At 38.7% G+C, this 17,241-nt stretch overlaps 2 protein-coding genes and 1 pseudogene across 5 annotated transcripts; all 3 read right to left on the reverse strand.

Moving 5' to 3' along the window:
• Positions 1-369: 369 nt before the first annotated feature.
• Positions 370-10,179, reverse strand: LOC119982023 (cysteine-tryptophan domain-containing zinc finger protein 7-like). Of its 3 annotated transcripts, none has more exons than XM_038825178.1 (14): positions 9,637-10,179; positions 8,776-8,848; positions 8,541-8,671; positions 8,018-8,416; positions 6,637-7,937; positions 5,988-6,442; positions 4,009-5,897; positions 3,781-3,935; positions 2,983-3,134; positions 2,468-2,625; positions 1,145-1,963; positions 856-976; positions 708-762; positions 370-575 (listed from the first exon to the last, which is right to left on the reverse strand). In XM_038825178.1, the coding sequence occupies exons 1-11, from the start codon at positions 9,808-9,810 to the stop codon at positions 1,769-1,771; spliced, it is 5,082 nt and encodes a 1,693-aa protein (XP_038681106.1). In that variant the 5' UTR covers positions 9,811-10,179; the 3' UTR covers positions 370-575; positions 708-762; positions 856-976; positions 1,145-1,768. The 3 variants fall into 3 exon arrangements, with proteins under 3 accessions (XP_038681106.1, XP_038681105.1, XP_038681104.1); XM_038825177.1 differs by having other exon boundaries at positions 708-759; positions 856-1,018; XM_038825176.1 differs by having other exon boundaries at positions 856-1,018.
• Positions 10,180-11,799: 1,620 nt separating this feature from the next.
• LOC119982339 lies at positions 11,800-16,930 on the reverse strand. Of its 2 annotated transcripts, none has more exons than XM_038825662.1 (4): positions 14,267-16,930; positions 12,590-12,646; positions 12,359-12,490; positions 11,800-12,125 (listed from the first exon to the last, which is right to left on the reverse strand). In XM_038825662.1, the coding sequence occupies exon 1, from the start codon at positions 16,594-16,596 to the stop codon at positions 15,346-15,348; it is 1,251 nt and encodes a 416-aa protein (XP_038681590.1). In that variant the 5' UTR covers positions 16,597-16,930; the 3' UTR covers positions 11,800-12,125; positions 12,359-12,490; positions 12,590-12,646; positions 14,267-15,345. The 2 variants fall into 2 exon arrangements, with proteins under 2 accessions (XP_038681590.1, XP_038681589.1); XM_038825661.1 differs by having other exon boundaries at positions 12,306-12,490.
• LOC119982341 lies at positions 12,717-14,312 on the reverse strand (annotated as a pseudogene).
• Positions 16,931-17,241: the final 311 nt, after the last annotated feature.

Consider the following 17,241-nt stretch of genomic DNA (forward strand, 5'->3'; position numbering starts at 1 on the left):
AGACGGACTAACTTGAACTCAATCCGTCACGTAACATTTTTTTTCTTCACTGAGTAAAAAATATCCGTGCACAGAGCTTCTACAATAGACGGACTAACTTGAACTCAATCCGTCGCGTAACATTTTTTTTCTTCACTGAGGAAAAAATATCCGTGCACAAAGCTTCTACAATAGACGGACGGAGTTAAGAACATACAAGATGTACGCAGCAGACCTTGCTTCACCCACCTTAATGTTCTATAATCCGGTTTGTCCTGTATGATAAGGAGAGGAAGTTTGAATGTGCGGCCAGATATCAAAGCAAAGGAACAAGGAAAACCCTAATTGGTTCTGAGTTCCTGCTCTGCTGATCTCCCAACATAAAGCTCATTTTCATGAATGCACAAAACTTCAGTAATAAATAAACTTTCAAAATTTTATTATGACAACTTGAACAAATGTTTATTCTACAGTACCAGTATTACAGTTTGTGAGGCAGGGTTAAGAAAATGAGGTCGATTTTATTCGTCGTAAACTTTGTTTACAGTAGGTAATGTGAGTCTAACCGGCATGGGAACTGACTGCCTCACTCGAACCTGAAACAATAGACAATACAACCGTATGGATCATTACTAGTCATTTGAACATAACTCTTGAAAATCATATCACCAGACTAATATCAAAAAAATTATGTTTTCTCAAGGAAAACAATGAAAGAAGAAACTTACCCCTTAGGCAAAGAGTGCTCATGGATTGTATATACATACAACAATAATCCCCCTGCTATAGAGTCAAGGAGAGAAAAATGGTTAAGAGGTTAATATAACAGAGCAGCGTATATTATATATTATTCACAGTTCTTCAAACTCAACCAACCTGTAATGAAAATAAGCGCAGCGCCTTGGCAGTTGGATCAACATGACTATAACAACAAATCAATTTTCAGCTGTCTATATATATATATATATATATATATCTAACCTTTTCCTGCTTGTCTCTATAAACCACAAAGAATAGGATTTAAGCCGGATAATACAACCTGCACAAATACAGAGAAATCAAGATTGAAATAAAAGTAAGACAAGGAGAAACAAAAGCAAAAGGATCAATAAAAGACTCGGAGTGAAGAAAGATGCTAGATAGTGAGAATAGCATGGAAGCAAACCTGAGACTGCCGTCCAGTATGTTTTACTGATACAAAGGGACGAAAGAAAGATAACGGTCTGAGTAGCCTGTAAAGCAAGATCGAAAAGCTGAGGCAAATAACTGGTGGTTTTCCCCTCCAAAAGACGTCTCAGAGAAATCATTAGGTGACATATTAGAGGGACATAAGGACTCAATGTCTCAGTGATGGCAACCTTTGTATCTGAACTTTAACACAACACATTTTCACCTGATTCTCTGTACACATTTACGTCTTCAACCAGTCTCCAGTTTGACTATAAATCTGACTATTTGTACAAAGCACAATATTATTCTTCAGAAACATTATGAACACCAAGCACCAATCTTGATATGGGTTCAGAAATGCTGGTCCTCTCTCATGTCAGAAAGGAATCAGAAACCACAGAAATGATAAGCTGAAAATTCGGATTTATCCTGTACTGTCTGCACATGGGTACAGATCTCATCGAGTTTTTGTGCAAAAGAGCTACTAACAGAAGTTGTGCAGCCGAAAAAATTCAGCTCAGCCTTCTTTCCTCCTCAGAGTCTTGATACCCAAGGATAAACCAACCAAAATCAAAATTTTCTTCATAAGGATAACAGAGTACCCACAAACACTGGGACTCTACGGGCTGATGGTGTCCACTGCAAGTCGTACCAGATGTAGGAATCCCTCTACATCTCGAAAGTTAAAATCAAGAGCCCTTTTAATTGAACAAATGCCCTCTTTGTATTGACCTCCTGCCAAGCTTACATTTGCAGCTTCAAAAGCAATCTGTGATTTTCTAGTGGCTTCCATAGCAAAAATTGCATCCTGAGCCTGCAAGTCATCCCATTTGGTAAACTATTAGGCACATATAAATCACATGGAGAGCCATAGATGTGATTAGCACAAGTTGAATACAGCTCAACATGCCAGCAGAAACATGTTTTGCAGAAACAGAATGCAAATTTAAGTATAATTTTAGTCCATCAATAGCCTTGGCTTTATAGCCAAGACCACACAACAGCCTTTACATGCTTGACATATGCTTGTGATGGTTGTTTATGAGTGATACTGGTTTGCAATGTATGCATGTAGCAAGTTGCAAACACAATGTGCCACGTTGGGGGCATATTATAGGGAAAGTTGAAGTATGTTAGTATATCCATCCTTTCCTCAAAGCTTCTCAGTTGCAACTCTGGATCAACCAAAACATAGTCCTATCGTCTACTTTGTCATAGTTGTTCTGGGAGCTAAATTCATTTCTGATAGAATTTCTGAAACAGGACAGCATACAAGCAATAACATGAAGAAGTTTGCAAGGATAATAAATTAACTTACAAAATCAAGCAAGTTCACAAAATGTGAACGGTTTCGAGCAGCAATGACAGGATTTCCAGCACATTGAGGAGGGCTTACACCTTTGGGTAAAGGAACCTTATCCACTGTTAGCTGGTTCAAGTTATCAATGTCCGAAGCAGAAGACGAAGGTGACCCACCTAATGAAATGTTAAAAAGAATATCATGTATTTCCAAAAGACAGATAAATTATCATTTATTGTTAGCACTACAGAACAACAAGCATAATATCCCAACCAAGCCAACTGCTAAAAGACTAAAGAAATTTCAAGTGTTCAGAGTTTTCTGAGTGTGGAGTGCATCTTCTACTCATTATTAGGCTTTGAACCTCAAAAAATGTGCAAGAGCAGATGCAGTTTGCCAATTATTCACCCTTAAGCAACAGCCCAAGTTCCGGTTAAACGCTAGACAGTATAAGGAAGTAACAGGCAAAGTTTCAACCATAAAGTAAATAATCATAACTCCAAATCATAAATTATTCTAGATAACTGGCGGACCTATTTGTAGAGCTGTCTGCAACTCACGCCGAACTTTGTTTGCACTGGTATGTTTGGAATAAATTACCCTGAAGTATGCCACCTCCATGCATTTGTATGCCAATGCAGCATTAGCCATGTCTTTGCATTTTTCATATTCATGTGCACAAAAACTGAAATGCAGATAAAATATGAAAATTTTAGTGAGAACAAACTAAAAGAACTCGAGGGCTGAAAACAATACTCAAAAGATCTCAATCAGATTAAGAGACGTGAAATCACCCACAATGGAAGCAAAAGGGGAAGAAAACAAAGAAAAGGAAAAGGAAAAAGATGGCCATATTAATCTTGATAACACTTATTATTTCTGGGATTTAAATTTGTGTCCTAAAGTACAAAGCAAAAGGCATAGAGGAATAGAACACCCCTGAGACCTCTATTGTATCAAACTCACAACTAGAATGTCACTTTTCCGTAGAAGGCCTCCGTAAGCAGTTACGTAAATACAAAAGTAGAAGGGCAAGAACAGGTAAAACACCATCCACTCCTTACTTTATCATCAAAGTCACACGAACTAAAAGTGATTCCCATCTTGAAAAAATACCTAACTATGCCGTTTCTCCAACATGAATTTCTTAGAGAATCAGCGAGTTTAAACATAAAGCATCAAACTTCCCCAGAGACAATGCAATGTATCACCAATATATGACAAACATCCTTTGCTCAGTGAAATAAATCCAAAACCAAAGAGAAAGAACATGTTGATACGTGAATTGGAGTTTTCACAAATGAACTGATGTATTTTGATTTTTGACTTACTCGCAGAGTTTTGCGGTGCTACCATAAATTTGCATCGACTGACTCTCTCCATGCTTGCTTTCACCAGCACTACATTCAAATAGAGAGGCACCCTGAAGAAACTTGAGAACTGCCTGAAAGTACAGCCCTGTACTCTCTCTACTGGAACCAGAATTCTGCAACAGAGAAATCTAATTAAGAATTAGGGCACATAGAAAAGCAAGAGACAGACTAACAATCAGTGACAACCATCAGGCGATCTGCCATGTGCTTTAAATTTTTCGCCTCTTTGATAAGGTTAGCTGCAGCATGACCGGAGGAATCCCTTCTGACTGGACTTGGGGCATCAGGATCCCCAACCTTTTGCCCATTTGCAGTGGAATGTCTTGGGATAATCTGCTGAAACCTACTCTGATGATCCAGATTTCTCAAATGTCTAGGGGCCTTCAATGCATTTTCCCCTTCAGAGGCTTCTAATGGCAAATTGTTTGCTCCGTTTCCATTTTGGGACCCCGAATCTGGCACAGATAATCCAGATATTGCCCCATTTTGAACTCGTTCAGAGGGTTCTGCTGAAAGTGACTTCCCCCGCCCACAGACTTTCTCCACTTTATCAGCATCATGAGACTGGATTCTCATTGAAGATCGATCTCCATTGCAGTTTTGCAGCAGACACTGCTTTGGTGTAGAAGTTTGATCCTGGCTGCGAACAGCATCTAATTTGATGTATGCAGCATCATTTCCGCCGAAATTCAAGTGACTCTCTCTTTTGCCACTGTCACTTAACGATTTTCGGGAAGAGTCTTTACCAAGATATCTATCTCCACTTTCATCAAAGTCAACCCCTAACTTATCCTGAGGTTTGATTTTATGCCTAAGTTTTACTTTAGAGGAAGTTTGATGATCTTGCAATGCATCAGCAGGACCAGCAAGCTTGATATTGTCTACCCCAAACTTGGAATTAGAATTCTGGTTCTTATCCTTAAAATGCAAAGACAAACCTTCTCTAGACTTCCTAGGGTCAGATCCATTAGCACGACAATTACTTTTATTCCGTCTTTCCTCATTAAGGTCTTGGTCCAAAGTCGTTGGTTTTCTGTGATATCGAGAATTTTGGTCTAGCTGATTAGCATCACCATTTGTAAAGTGGTGGTTTGCAATATCAGAAGAGGGTGCAGTATGTGCTTCACCTTCAACACCAGATAAGTGGCTCAAGCCCTTGTCCGGAAAATCTGGCACAAAGGACTCATGAGAACCATGATGCGCCATTTCAGAGCGTTTCTCCTTCCTCGCTTTCCCTAATCGATTACCCTCACCTTCATTTTCACCATCTAAGCATCTTCTTGGATTACTTACACCAAAATGATCAGCATTGCAAGAGTCATCTTTCACAATGAGACACTTTTTGGCTGACATGAACTTATCTGGATTCTCAACTCTCATTGGAGAATATGAAACTGATTCCACAGGTGAGCCCCTTGCTTCATGGAAGCTGGCTTTACTTTTAGTGGAAACGGAAACCTCAGAAGAGCTTGAAGTAGCAGCTGCAGAAGGTTGTATGTGTCCAGAATCCCTTTTCATAGAATGCATACCTTCCAAGCTCCGCTGAGACAGATTGCTCCCTGGATCTAGCCTCATTTGCTGGCTTTTTGTGTGACTGCCTCTTTTGTCTGTTCTACCGTTGCCTTTACTTGCAATAGACTGTTTTTCCTCAGACTTGGATACACGGGCCTTCTTTGACCCTGGATAAATCTCAGAGTCCTGAGTTTCCTTCATTCTCCTCTTTTTCATCGTGATGTCTCTAGCTTCACTGTTTTCCACACGCATGGACCCATTATCCAAGGATGCCACATCTTGGTCTTTTGGTTGTTTAACAGAAAATTGTAGCCTGTCCTTTTTATCACATTTTAAGTCCTTAGAAGAAGAGTGTTCATTGTATCTAGGCCGATCCTTCCCAGTTGAAATAATATGTGAACCAGTGCCTGAACTATGGCCCACCTTCCCCACACCCTCACCATGATCAGACATCCAATCTTCATCTGTACAATGCAAACTCTCAGTCCTGATTTTCTTTGATGCTGTTAAACCATTAAGATCGGAATCTCTTCTGCTTTTTAACTTAGAACCCTTGGTAATACCTGTTTACACATTTTACCAAAGATGTGAATAGCATAGTTTAAGATAAGGGAGTTTCACAAGCACGACTAAAGTCTGATTTATTGCAATACCTCCAGTGGAGTTGTTCTCATGTACTATGTGCTTCTCTATTTGCTTATGTTTATGCCTCTCTGGTGTGAACTCACTTTGCCTGCTTAGCTGCGGAAAATAAGGTTCGCTTACCCCAGGAGACGGATTATTATCATTTAAGCTTCCATTTCTGACAGATGTCTGCACGTTCTTCTTCACAGAATTTGAGGACCGAAAGGTACCAGCTTTACCTGCTGCATTTGATATTTCTTTTGGACCATGCTTCTTCTTGCCACCACCAGCAGCCATGGCATGAATACCAAATCTCAAGTCATTTTGCTTGGGATTCAGAGCATCGGCAAAGATGCCTTTCAATACAGCCCCACCAGGATTACTTTGAACATTTTTTTGAGTATCTAGAACAGGGACTTGGTGGGATGCAAGAACGGCATTTGTTGTTTCGTCCTGGCTGAAACTACATCGGTTCATTCCAGGCCTAAAAAAAATTTAAGATACATCAAACTTCAGATGTTGAGAGAGAGAGAGAGAGAGAGAGAGAGAGAGAGGGAGGGAGGCAGAAGCATTCATATGAATCTTTTCAACGATATGGCAAACTACAAACTTGGGAGGTTTCAGCATGATATAAATTACTGAAAAGTCTGAAATGCAATTTTTAAGGGAATAACTTACAGCCAGTCAAGCATGCTACACAGCCACTTCTCTGGTAGGTCATTAGGATTTGTACCAAGTGGAAGAAGCCGCCATTTCTGACATTTGTCGCAACAGACCCAACTATCCTCAGAGGCAGCTGCTGCAGAAGCTGCATCATAAAAAGGTCCATTTCCAGGGCGAGAAGCAACATTTGAAGCTGCTGCATCTGATGTAGCAGCCTTATCCATTTTCTTACCACTTGAACTCTGTTTTAAAGCATTGCTACTAAAATATGCACTTTTATCAACGACCATAGCATCCCGCAGCCTTTCTTCACCAAGCATTTCCGGCGAACTTAATTGTTTTTCTTCTTTTTCTAATTCTAACGTGTCACCAAAAATCTCTCTATAGGTATCTTCAGCCTTTTCAGTAGTTTTTGGTAGTTTTGAATTTTCATATTCTTTTTTAGTTGCAAAACCATCATGAGAATCCTTACTATATTTTGGCACCAAAGAAGTGCAAACCCTAGAGCTATCTTTTGACACATCTGCATCTAGGATATTATGGCTTTTGCTCACCTTCACTTTCTTTTTTCCTCCAGAAGATGGTTGCTCCTTGTTAGGAGGTAACTGCATAATTTCTTCTCCCTGGGAAACAACTTGTTGGTAGGCCTTTTTCTTAGGAAGTTCCACATTCCCTCCCTTGGGAAAATTTGAGTCAGTCTGGACAAAGTTGCGTGGTTTTCTTCCTTCCAGGTCCTTCCTTGGGTAGCCTGAACCTTCATCAAGAAAACTAACATTTCTGTCTTCCTGAACTTGAACTGGATCAGATTTCCCAACCCACTCATCCTCTTGGGCGAAAATTGGCCCCAAAGGTTCATCTTTCGTGCAATCAGAGGAGACCTTTCCCCTCCTTATACCCTTGCAAGCATCTTCAGACATATCAGACACCCTACCCACTTTTGATGAGTCACCAACTGTTGTATGTGAATTAGACAGGAGTGGAAGCTTTAAGGTACTAGAAATAAGCTCTGAAGCCAATGTGTCAAGGTCTGCCTCATTTCTTGACAAAGCATCAATGGTATTCTCAGCATCTCCACTAATGCCAACATTAAATTCTGTTTTTGTAGAAAAATCATTATTCTCTAACGATATTGTTTTCTTCTCTCCTGACACTTTCCCATCACCCCTCGAAGAATGAGCCACACCCAGTTTAGTCTTGGAACTATTTGGACCAACCATTCGAACAGGCATCGATCCACAGTTTTCTTTCAAGTGCGTTAGAGCATCGGGAAGAGGTGATAACAATAAACCTCCAAGCACAGGAAAAGAAGTCATGATCTGATCATGCAAGGAAATCAACTCCAATTAGTTTATGCACAATAGAAAAAATAAATAAAAATATTCAAATTGCAATTCACCTGTAAGATGCTTGTCGGAGATTCAAAAGGTGCCTCAAGATACTCATGAGACATCCCTTCACTTTCCGAAGGACTCTCACCAAGTGATGAAGATGGCGACCCATCAAGGCCAAGACCACTGTATATTTCAGTATTCTTTCCAGTCAACAAGTTATCAGAACCCACTCTGATTCGGAAAGTCAGTTGTTTCTCTGGAAAATTAGAAGATTTCCTGTTTGCAGATTCATGTGCAGCAGTAAAACTTTCAGAACAATGAGTGGGTGGGTGTACGTCTTGATTAAACATATCATGACTGGAGGACGCCTTCAGTGAAGGCAATGACGAGCCATTACGAGAAGCAGATCCAACACTCAATGACTGAGTCATGGTTGACAATGCTGTGGACTCACAATGGACACCCTGTACAAAACTTTCAATGAGTGGTTGACAAAACCAGAATTACCAAATCACCCAACATCTGATGAAAGGTTTTTCCATGATATTTAATGGGTGTATTAATATGTTCTATTCTACAAATACGTACCGCTTGATGCAAGTTGTTTGGTGAAATAGGTGCATTGTAGGTCTGAACTTTTGGTGGAGTCCTAGGACGACACCAAACAGGAGACCGCTGATAAGAAGGTAGAAATGAACCATAGCCACCAAATTTTGCCCCTATAGGTATGTAACATTCCAAAATTAACAGTGTAATTACTTTAGATGAATTCGTTGTGGCTCTTTGGGCTTGCTACAACCACACCGCAAAAAAATCCACTTACCCAAATTCTCAGCAGAAACTCCACCTTCAAAATCTTTCTGAAAGTGTCCCAAAACATCTTGAAGCTTTTCATCCTTCAAGGTAGTAAATATATTAATATTAAAAATGAGTAAAAGGTACTAGTACAAATAGATGAAGTTATATGAGAAATAAAGGGGGTAATAACTTAGGGCTTAGAATCACCGAATGGGTACATCTTACTCTTAATTTTAATAAAAAGTGAATGGAGAATCTTGAGTTCCGCATTTCAGATTCAGAAAATGAAACTTTTGTAAGACTCTTCCATTATCAAATGTCGTGAGAACTAAGTGGAAACACTGTTGCTGTAGTGGCATGCAATGTTTTCAAAGACCTTTAGACGCTCCACATTATCGTGAATGCAGCGCTAACCAAGGACTAATTAGGACGTATGGATATTTCCCCCGCAGGAAAAAGAAAGTAGTTCTTTGCATTGCTTGAAAATTTTCATCAATGATTACAGCTTCCAAAATCAGCAGAACAAAAACAAATTTCCCATAATTTGGCGGCTATCTCAAACCATATCGCCACTTTTACAGAAAAATAATTCCCGCTAAAAGCTGATGTAGCTCAGTAGTTGTTTTAGCTATTTTAACAAATCGTAAGTTCCTTCTAAGACCCACAAAAAAAACCTAGAAGGCCTTTCATCAAACATAACCAACAGTCCCCAAAAGATTAAAGCTTAAAAACTCACACAATCAAAGTGGCTTGGATTGGATCTAAAAGTAACCTAAACAAAGTAAAACAACAAGAAAATTCCTCACTTCCAAATAGAAAATTCCACCGTAAGCTACAAAATTGGAACTTATTTAAAGCAAGAAACAACAAAAACATAAATTCTTACAATGTAAGAGAGATCAATATCAGGGTCCATGATGGTATTATAATCGTCGTTGTTGTTATTGTAGGAGCAAGCTTCTCCTTCTTCGAGCTCAGATTCTTCCATATTTCTCTTAACACCACCCCCAAACTCTAATTCCAGGCCCTTCCTCGCATTTCGAGTTCCCAAAGAGATCATTTAAAAAAAAAAAAAAAAAACCAAAATTCAAACAAAAAAATCTACACAAATTCCTCCAGAAACCCGAAACTCTACATGACCCATTTCAAAACAATAAAAACCCATCAAAATATTCCATCGAAATAAGTAAATTACAACACGATCAAAGAAAACAAATCAGTTAACACCGACCAGAAACACAAATTCCGAAAATAAAAGCGTTTGAACTCAACGATGATCTTGGATTAAAATCACCAGACGTTTCGAAAACTGAAGGATTGATGATGGATGGATTGATAAACTTTCGTGCGATCTCTAGAGCTGGAATCGATTACGAGACAAGGGTCCTGTCTCTCTGGGTTTTTTGGGTGCACACAGCAGCCGCATTTATTTTTATTTTAATTTATTTTGTTCTTTGTCTTTGAAGCAACTGTATGTACGTATATCTATGTGTATGTATGTATGTATTATTATATTTTATTCATTTGTATTTTGAGTCGACATAGTAACGGACCGATTAAACCAGACGAGAGCGAGGGAGAAAGGTTAGTTTTTACCGTTTAACTGATCAGACAAATTTTAGAGATTTGTAATTTGGCCCCTCTAGTTTTGTACTCTTACTAAATTATTACCTTTTCTTTTATAAAAACATTCGGCTCTTTACATTGTAGTCCGTATAATACATTACTAGCCCATATATTATAGAATACATACAGGAATATGTCTTCAGTGATCAATTTACTACTTATGTATTCAGTAAAATGCTTGTGAAAATACTTTAGACCACATTTATAACCTCTATTTTACCCTAAATCTCTACAAAGTATTGGATATTAACGAGCGAAAAATGCTTGAGGCTCTCAATTTATGACTTCCATTTTTCTCAAAGGCCATGTGAAATGTTGAATGTTAAGGTGTCATTTATGTCATGTGTTTATAATCAACAAATATCCCGCATGTCATATGGATTGGATGTAAAATGAGTGTCATAAATTAGGGGTTTGTAGTAGAGTTGTTAACAGTTGTTTTCTTTTGATTTTTTTTATATGAATTTAATCGATCGATCGATTCGGTTTAGTTATATCGGTAGTTTTGTACAGCTCTAGTTTGTTGCATTGTTCATTGATGTGACCTACACGTGTATTCATAATCAATTATTTTCCCACATGTCATATGAATTGGGGATAAAATATGATCATAAATTGGGGGTCGGTAGGATTGCTCAATGCGTTTAAGGAATATTAAACATTTTGAATTATCCATATTTATTTCTTTTTTTCGCCATCTCAACTTGTTATCATTCATGCACAAATGATAAGTATTTAGAACAAAAAAAGCATATTCTACGAATCAATAAATTCCATACCCTATTTAACATATTTGGAGGTTTAGTGTTGAAACGCACTTCAAGAGTGCGTGGGAGGAAGTAGTTATGAAACAAGGGGTTTTGTGTCAATTGGGTGAAGAGGATGGGGAGGCTCGAACTCAAAGAGTGAGTTTCATCTGAGCATGTTAATAATTATAAACACGACGTGAATTTTAATTTTTTTTTACGGATGATTTCGAAAAAACAAAAAACTTCTGGCCATTGGGAAGTTACTCTATTACCCTCCATCATTGTCTTCAAAGTTCAAAACTGCTTAGTTGACTCCAAAGATAGACTTTCAAGCACTTTTACCATATAGTCCTTGTGCTTAGAAGTACCAATTGAATGGGCATCGATGATTGGAGTAATTTCACTTCATAGGGAGGAGTCCATATATTTTTTTTTTTTTTATTAAATTTGGTCACAAAAAGTTCGAAGTTGGAATAGTGATGTATAGATAAGAATAATAAGATAGTTGTTAATTGACCTTATGCTGAGTTTTGTCCTAATTTATTATGTCATCGGGTGAGAAATTTATATGAACACGGACTTGACAATCTGAATTTAAACCCATATAAGATATCGTAATAAAATACAAAGAAGATTAGGAATTTGCCTAACCTTGTCATATGATGACAACAAAATCAACAAACAACAATCTTTATCATCAACTATTAAACTCAATAAGTGAAGATGAAGGTCCCACAACAAGAGACAAAAGTGGGGCTTATTCTTGATGGGAGTTGAATACAACACATGAGGAGAGTGCCACTTCCTTGCCAATCCAAAATAGAACCTCCCCATATATTCTTCCAAAAGGAATATCTTTCCTTCTAGTTTCTACATTAAGTTTCCAATATTCCTTTTTGCACCCCTAACTTTTACTTAATTGCATATACACACTTTCTTCCAAAAAGACCAACGAAGAAAAGAATGCAGCAGACTCGTGTTCTAGCATCAAGAAATTGACCTGCATGATACTCACATTTAATAGTCATATACATGAAGAGTAGTAGTCTACAGGAAGCAATGATACAGAGGGAGGCAAAGAAATCTTCCAACAATGGAAGCAGAAATGGGACGATCGAAAATTGAAATCAGTTGCAAGTACAATGCCAGAAAAGCTGAGAAACAATGGCAGTGTCGGTACCTTGGTCTTCATTCAATAAAACAGTAACTAAAGATGAACAACATCATCAAGACCTTGGTAATCATCAACTTTCTTATACAGCTCCATCAACAGGTATGACGCGCTTAAGGTGAACAATAAGCGCGAACAATGGTTAAGCCTCAGATATTCCTTCAGATAGCAATATTCGAAAAGTTTCACTTGCCCTGCAAAGATATCAAACAGTTGTGGCACCTGCTCCTGGTATCTAACCACAAACCTATCCAGAAAGCTTTAAGCAAAATGCCAAAAAAAAATTCGCTGACCTTCCATAGAAGACAAGCAAACAGTTGTTGCACCTGATTATGAATCTAATCATAAACCTACCTCAAGATAAGGTGATTCATAGTTGAGAATGAGATGCTGCAATTTGTAACTGGAAGGCACAAAGAGTAACTAAAAAAACAATATTATCATAAAAGAATGGGTCATCACCTTCGTATACATCCATAGTTTCCGCCCTACATACATTTAAAAGAGTTGGACGTCTACAAGAATTATAGAAATTCAAAATGAGCAAACAAAACTGCTCACGAGTCAAAACAGAGCAAGAGATTCTGAGGAAGTCAATTTCCCATATTCAGCAAAGGTCAATGGGACTCAGATCTTAAATTAGCATCGATAAAATGGATTGCTGTTGAGAAGACACTTACTTTCTACATTCTAAAAAGGTTTAACCCCCCAGATATCCCTTCAGATTCGAAAAGTTTCACTTCCCTTGAAACATATCAAGCAGTTGCGGCACCTGCTCCTGGTGTGCAATCACAAACCTATCCAGAAAGAGTTTATCAGAAATACCAAAAGCACTTGACATGGAAGGTTTTTCCTTGATTAACCCTTCATTAAGCAAAGTTTTTATCACGGACCACCTAGGAATGATCCTCTTCCCCATACTATAACACAGTACTGATGGTTGTCTAGCGACAGTTGCAGGCGCCAAACCCATCTTGTTAACAAAAAGATCCATTTTTCTAGTGATATTATCCTTGGACAATGTCATGAACAGTGGATTCTGTCTAAAAGCTAAACGGAACTCATTTTCAGACCAACCCCACCTTCTGCAAAGGTTCATTTTACGTTCCCATGATTCATTGGTCATCGTGAAAAATGATACAAGCGCAACAACAAAGCCCGTTTTTGAAGGGTCAAATCCGAATTCGACTAACTTCTTGACCGAAGTATCAAACTTTTTAGCATTTCTGCACAGCACACAGGGATTACAAGTAAGTAGCAGTACAATTGAGGAATGGGATACTCCATGTTGTTGCAAGTCTAAGATATTTAGACATATTAATTTAGCATAACGGTGGATCTCACGAGAACGCTTTAACACGGGGAGAATCTTGTCATCGTCTTTTAAGAAAGTTCTTCAAGAAATTAAGAAAGGGAATGATGCACTTATTCGGGCTGCAGGTCACGAAACAACTGCCTGAAGAGACCACATGTGCAAGGTCGCTACCTGAAATACCCACCGACTTGAAAAACTCAAATTTGGGCAAGAGGTTCTTCTCTGCGTCAGCTACAAGCACTCGGGGGATCGACCGGATGAGTTTTGAGATTTGGGTATTGGTGAATCCATTGTTTCTTAGAAGTTGAAGGACAGAATCCGGCCTTTTAGGGTTTACAAAATATACTTTATTGGATAAGGATCTAGCGGTTTCTAAGGAAAACCCACACGAATTTACGAGGTAAGACACTGTAAATGGCAGTTGTTTCTCTTCCTGGCCTGCCATCGAAGTCGTCTTATGAGTTGAAAACGATTTGGGGATTATAAAAGCTTCATGCTTTTCAAGCAATATCAGATGGGTATTCAAATCTCTTAATGGAAGTTTGTAATCTTTTTGTCCAACGATACCCAAACATAACGACAGATATGGGTGCAGCAATCGCACCACAGAATACTGTAATTGGATTTGGAGCTATCAAAGAACAAACAAACTCACCGTTATCTGCATAGGACGATTCACTGGTCGGTCTGTCATCCCGATTCCATACCTTCCAAACGTTCAAGCGGCATCTATGCTATTCGTCGGCTAGCATTCACGAACGAAGGAACTCTTTGCTCCGGATTGGAAGGCCCACTAACTAACCTAACTTCACGTTTGCACGTGGCCCGCCCAAAGAGCCCAATATCAACCCAAGTACAGGCCCGATCTTGTTCTTCTTTTTCAGGTCTCCGAGTTGCATGACTGTGAAACCAGGTGACTCACCCTCATGAAGCCCACGGCTGCAGTCTTTTACACCAGCCTGGACGCAAGGCTAAGCGCCGTCGCGGCGGTCAACTCAGGGGTCGCCGGAAACACCATGACGTGATTCTACCCTTGTGTTCATGAATCCGACACAATAATATCCATTACCCAGCCCATGCATCAACTATGAGTAGCCTGTGTTCTCATCTAATAGATCAGTATCTAAATAAACAGTCACCAAGGTCGTTCTCACCTTCCTATACATCTCTATCAGACTAAGCCATGCATACATTTAAAACAATGAGAGCGGAAAAATAAACAAACAAGACTACTTAACAATCACAGCAAAGCCAGGATGAAGATTTTCAGGAAATAGATTTCCCACAGCAGTACATGTCAAGATCTTGAATTAGTATGGAGAAGACACTGAGATGCTTCATAACATTGGTTTAACCTCGGATTCAGCAAGATTCAAAAGGTTGTGAGACCTGTTCCTGGTATGTAATCACAAACCTACTAAGAAAGCTCTCATCAAAAAAAAAAAAAATCACTTTACCTTGAAAGATAGTAAAATAGTTGCTGCACCTAATCTGAGAATTTGATCAAAGAGCTGCCCAGAGATGGAGATGATTCATAAATGAAATGAAGTGGCAATTTGTACCAGGAAGCTAAGAAACTGAATCTATAAAAATACGAGAAATTCAAAAATGAGCAAACAAAGCTGCTAAAAACCACAACAAAGGCATGATAGAGATTCCAAGGAAGTTGATTTTCCATATCCAGTCGAGGTCAAAGACACCAAGATCTTCAATTAGCATGGATAGAATGGATTATTACTGATAAGACACTTGACATTCTTCATTCGACAAAAGTTTAACCTCAGATATTCCTTCAGCTTTAAAGTCCAGTTCGAGAAGTTTCACTTTCCCTTGAAAAATATCAAGCAGTTGCGGCACCTGCTCCTGGTATGCAATCACAAACCTATCCATAAAGCATTTATCAGTGATAGCTAAAATACTTGTCAAAGCAGGTTTTTTCTTGATTAACCCTTCAATTAGCAAAGTTTTGATCACTGAAAATCTAGGAATGATCCTCTTCTCCATACTAAAACACAGTGCTAATGATCCTTTAGCGACAGTAGCAGGTCCCAAACCCAACTTGTTCACAAAAAGATCCATTTTTCTTGTAATGTTCTCCTGGGACAAATTCATAATTGAAGGATTGTGTCTAAAAGCTGCATGAAACTCATCTTCAGTCCAACCCCACCTCTTGTAAACATTCAACTTATGTTCCCATGACTCACTGGTCATCCCAAGAATTGCAGCAAGTGCGGTGGCAAATCTAATGTCCAAAGGGTCAAATCCCATTTCGACAACCTTCTTGACGCTTCTATCAAACTTGTCAGTTCTTATGCACAGTACACACGAATGGAAATTAAGTAGCATTGCAATTGAGGATTGGGCTACTCCAAGTTGTTGCAACAGTAAGATATTGGGAGCTATTAAGTTAGCAGAATGGCGTATGTACCCAGCACGCTTTAAGGCACCAACAACCTTATCATCATCTTTAAGCAACTTCTTCAAGAAATTATAAGTGGGTATGATATGATTCTTCAGGCTGCAGGCCAAGAAATTCCCGCCTGCAGAGAAGACATCCGCAAGGTCGCTTCCTGAAATACCGACCGACCTAAAAAACTCAAGTTTGGGCAAGAGTTTCTTCTCTGTGTCAGTTAAAAGCACACTGGGGATCGACCTGATGAGTTTTGAGATTTGTGTATTGGTGAATCCATTGTTTCTGAGAAAATCAAGAACAGAATCCGGCCGTTTAGGGTTTTCAAAACAGACCTTCTTGGACAAGGATTTAGCAGTATCTAAGGAGAACCCGCAGGAATTTACGAGGTAAGACACTGTAAATGGCAGTGGATTCCCTTCCGGGGCTGCTATTGATGCCTTCTTATTACTCGATGAAAACGATTTGGGGATTACAAAAGATTCATGCTTTTCCAACAATCTCAAATGGCAATTCAATCTTCCCAACGGAAATAACACTAATTGCAATCTTTTGGTCCAGTTGTACCCAAACATAACGAGAGATTACAATTGAAGCTACCAGAGATGAGAGAACGAACTCACTCACCGTTATTAGCTTACGACAATTCACCGGTCGGTTCTCGGATTCCACAGTCCACCGTTGGGTTCTCCAAATCGACGGATCCACTTCACCATTATCAGTCTACAATATAAAAAGGCTTTTACGGTTCCCGTCTACTCGCATACTCCAGCGATGGTAGCGACTGCTTTGCTCCAGAACGAAAGAGAAGGAATCCAAAATTCATGGATTCGCGAAAGACAACTCAAACTACAGCGAAGTGAATACGACGTCGTTTTTCTTTTGTTTTGATTAACAGTACCTCTCATGTTAAATCTTGGTTTCTTCAGAGGAAAAGGCTGTAGTTGATTAATTACAAGAAGAAAATAGCTCAAACACATCAAACAGGGAACCTTAATCCTTTTATCTATTGAGATTGTTTCCCTCAAAACAAAGAAAAATTTTACAAAAATACTTTTGAACAGCATAAATAATGATTGATAATCAAAAGGTCTGATATAGCAATCGGTACATTTTTCCTCGTAATAATCTTCATTTGCATATCCATCAACTTCACTTAAAGTTGCTAATACATATGAACTTAAACGTTTAAAATGAGAGAAGAAAACTAAAAATGAGAA

Source organism: Tripterygium wilfordii, chromosome 17 (assembly GCF_013401445.1).
Source record: "Tripterygium wilfordii isolate XIE 37 chromosome 17, ASM1340144v1, whole genome shotgun sequence".
Classification (NCBI taxonomy): Eukaryota; Viridiplantae; Streptophyta; class Magnoliopsida; order Celastrales; family Celastraceae; genus Tripterygium; species Tripterygium wilfordii.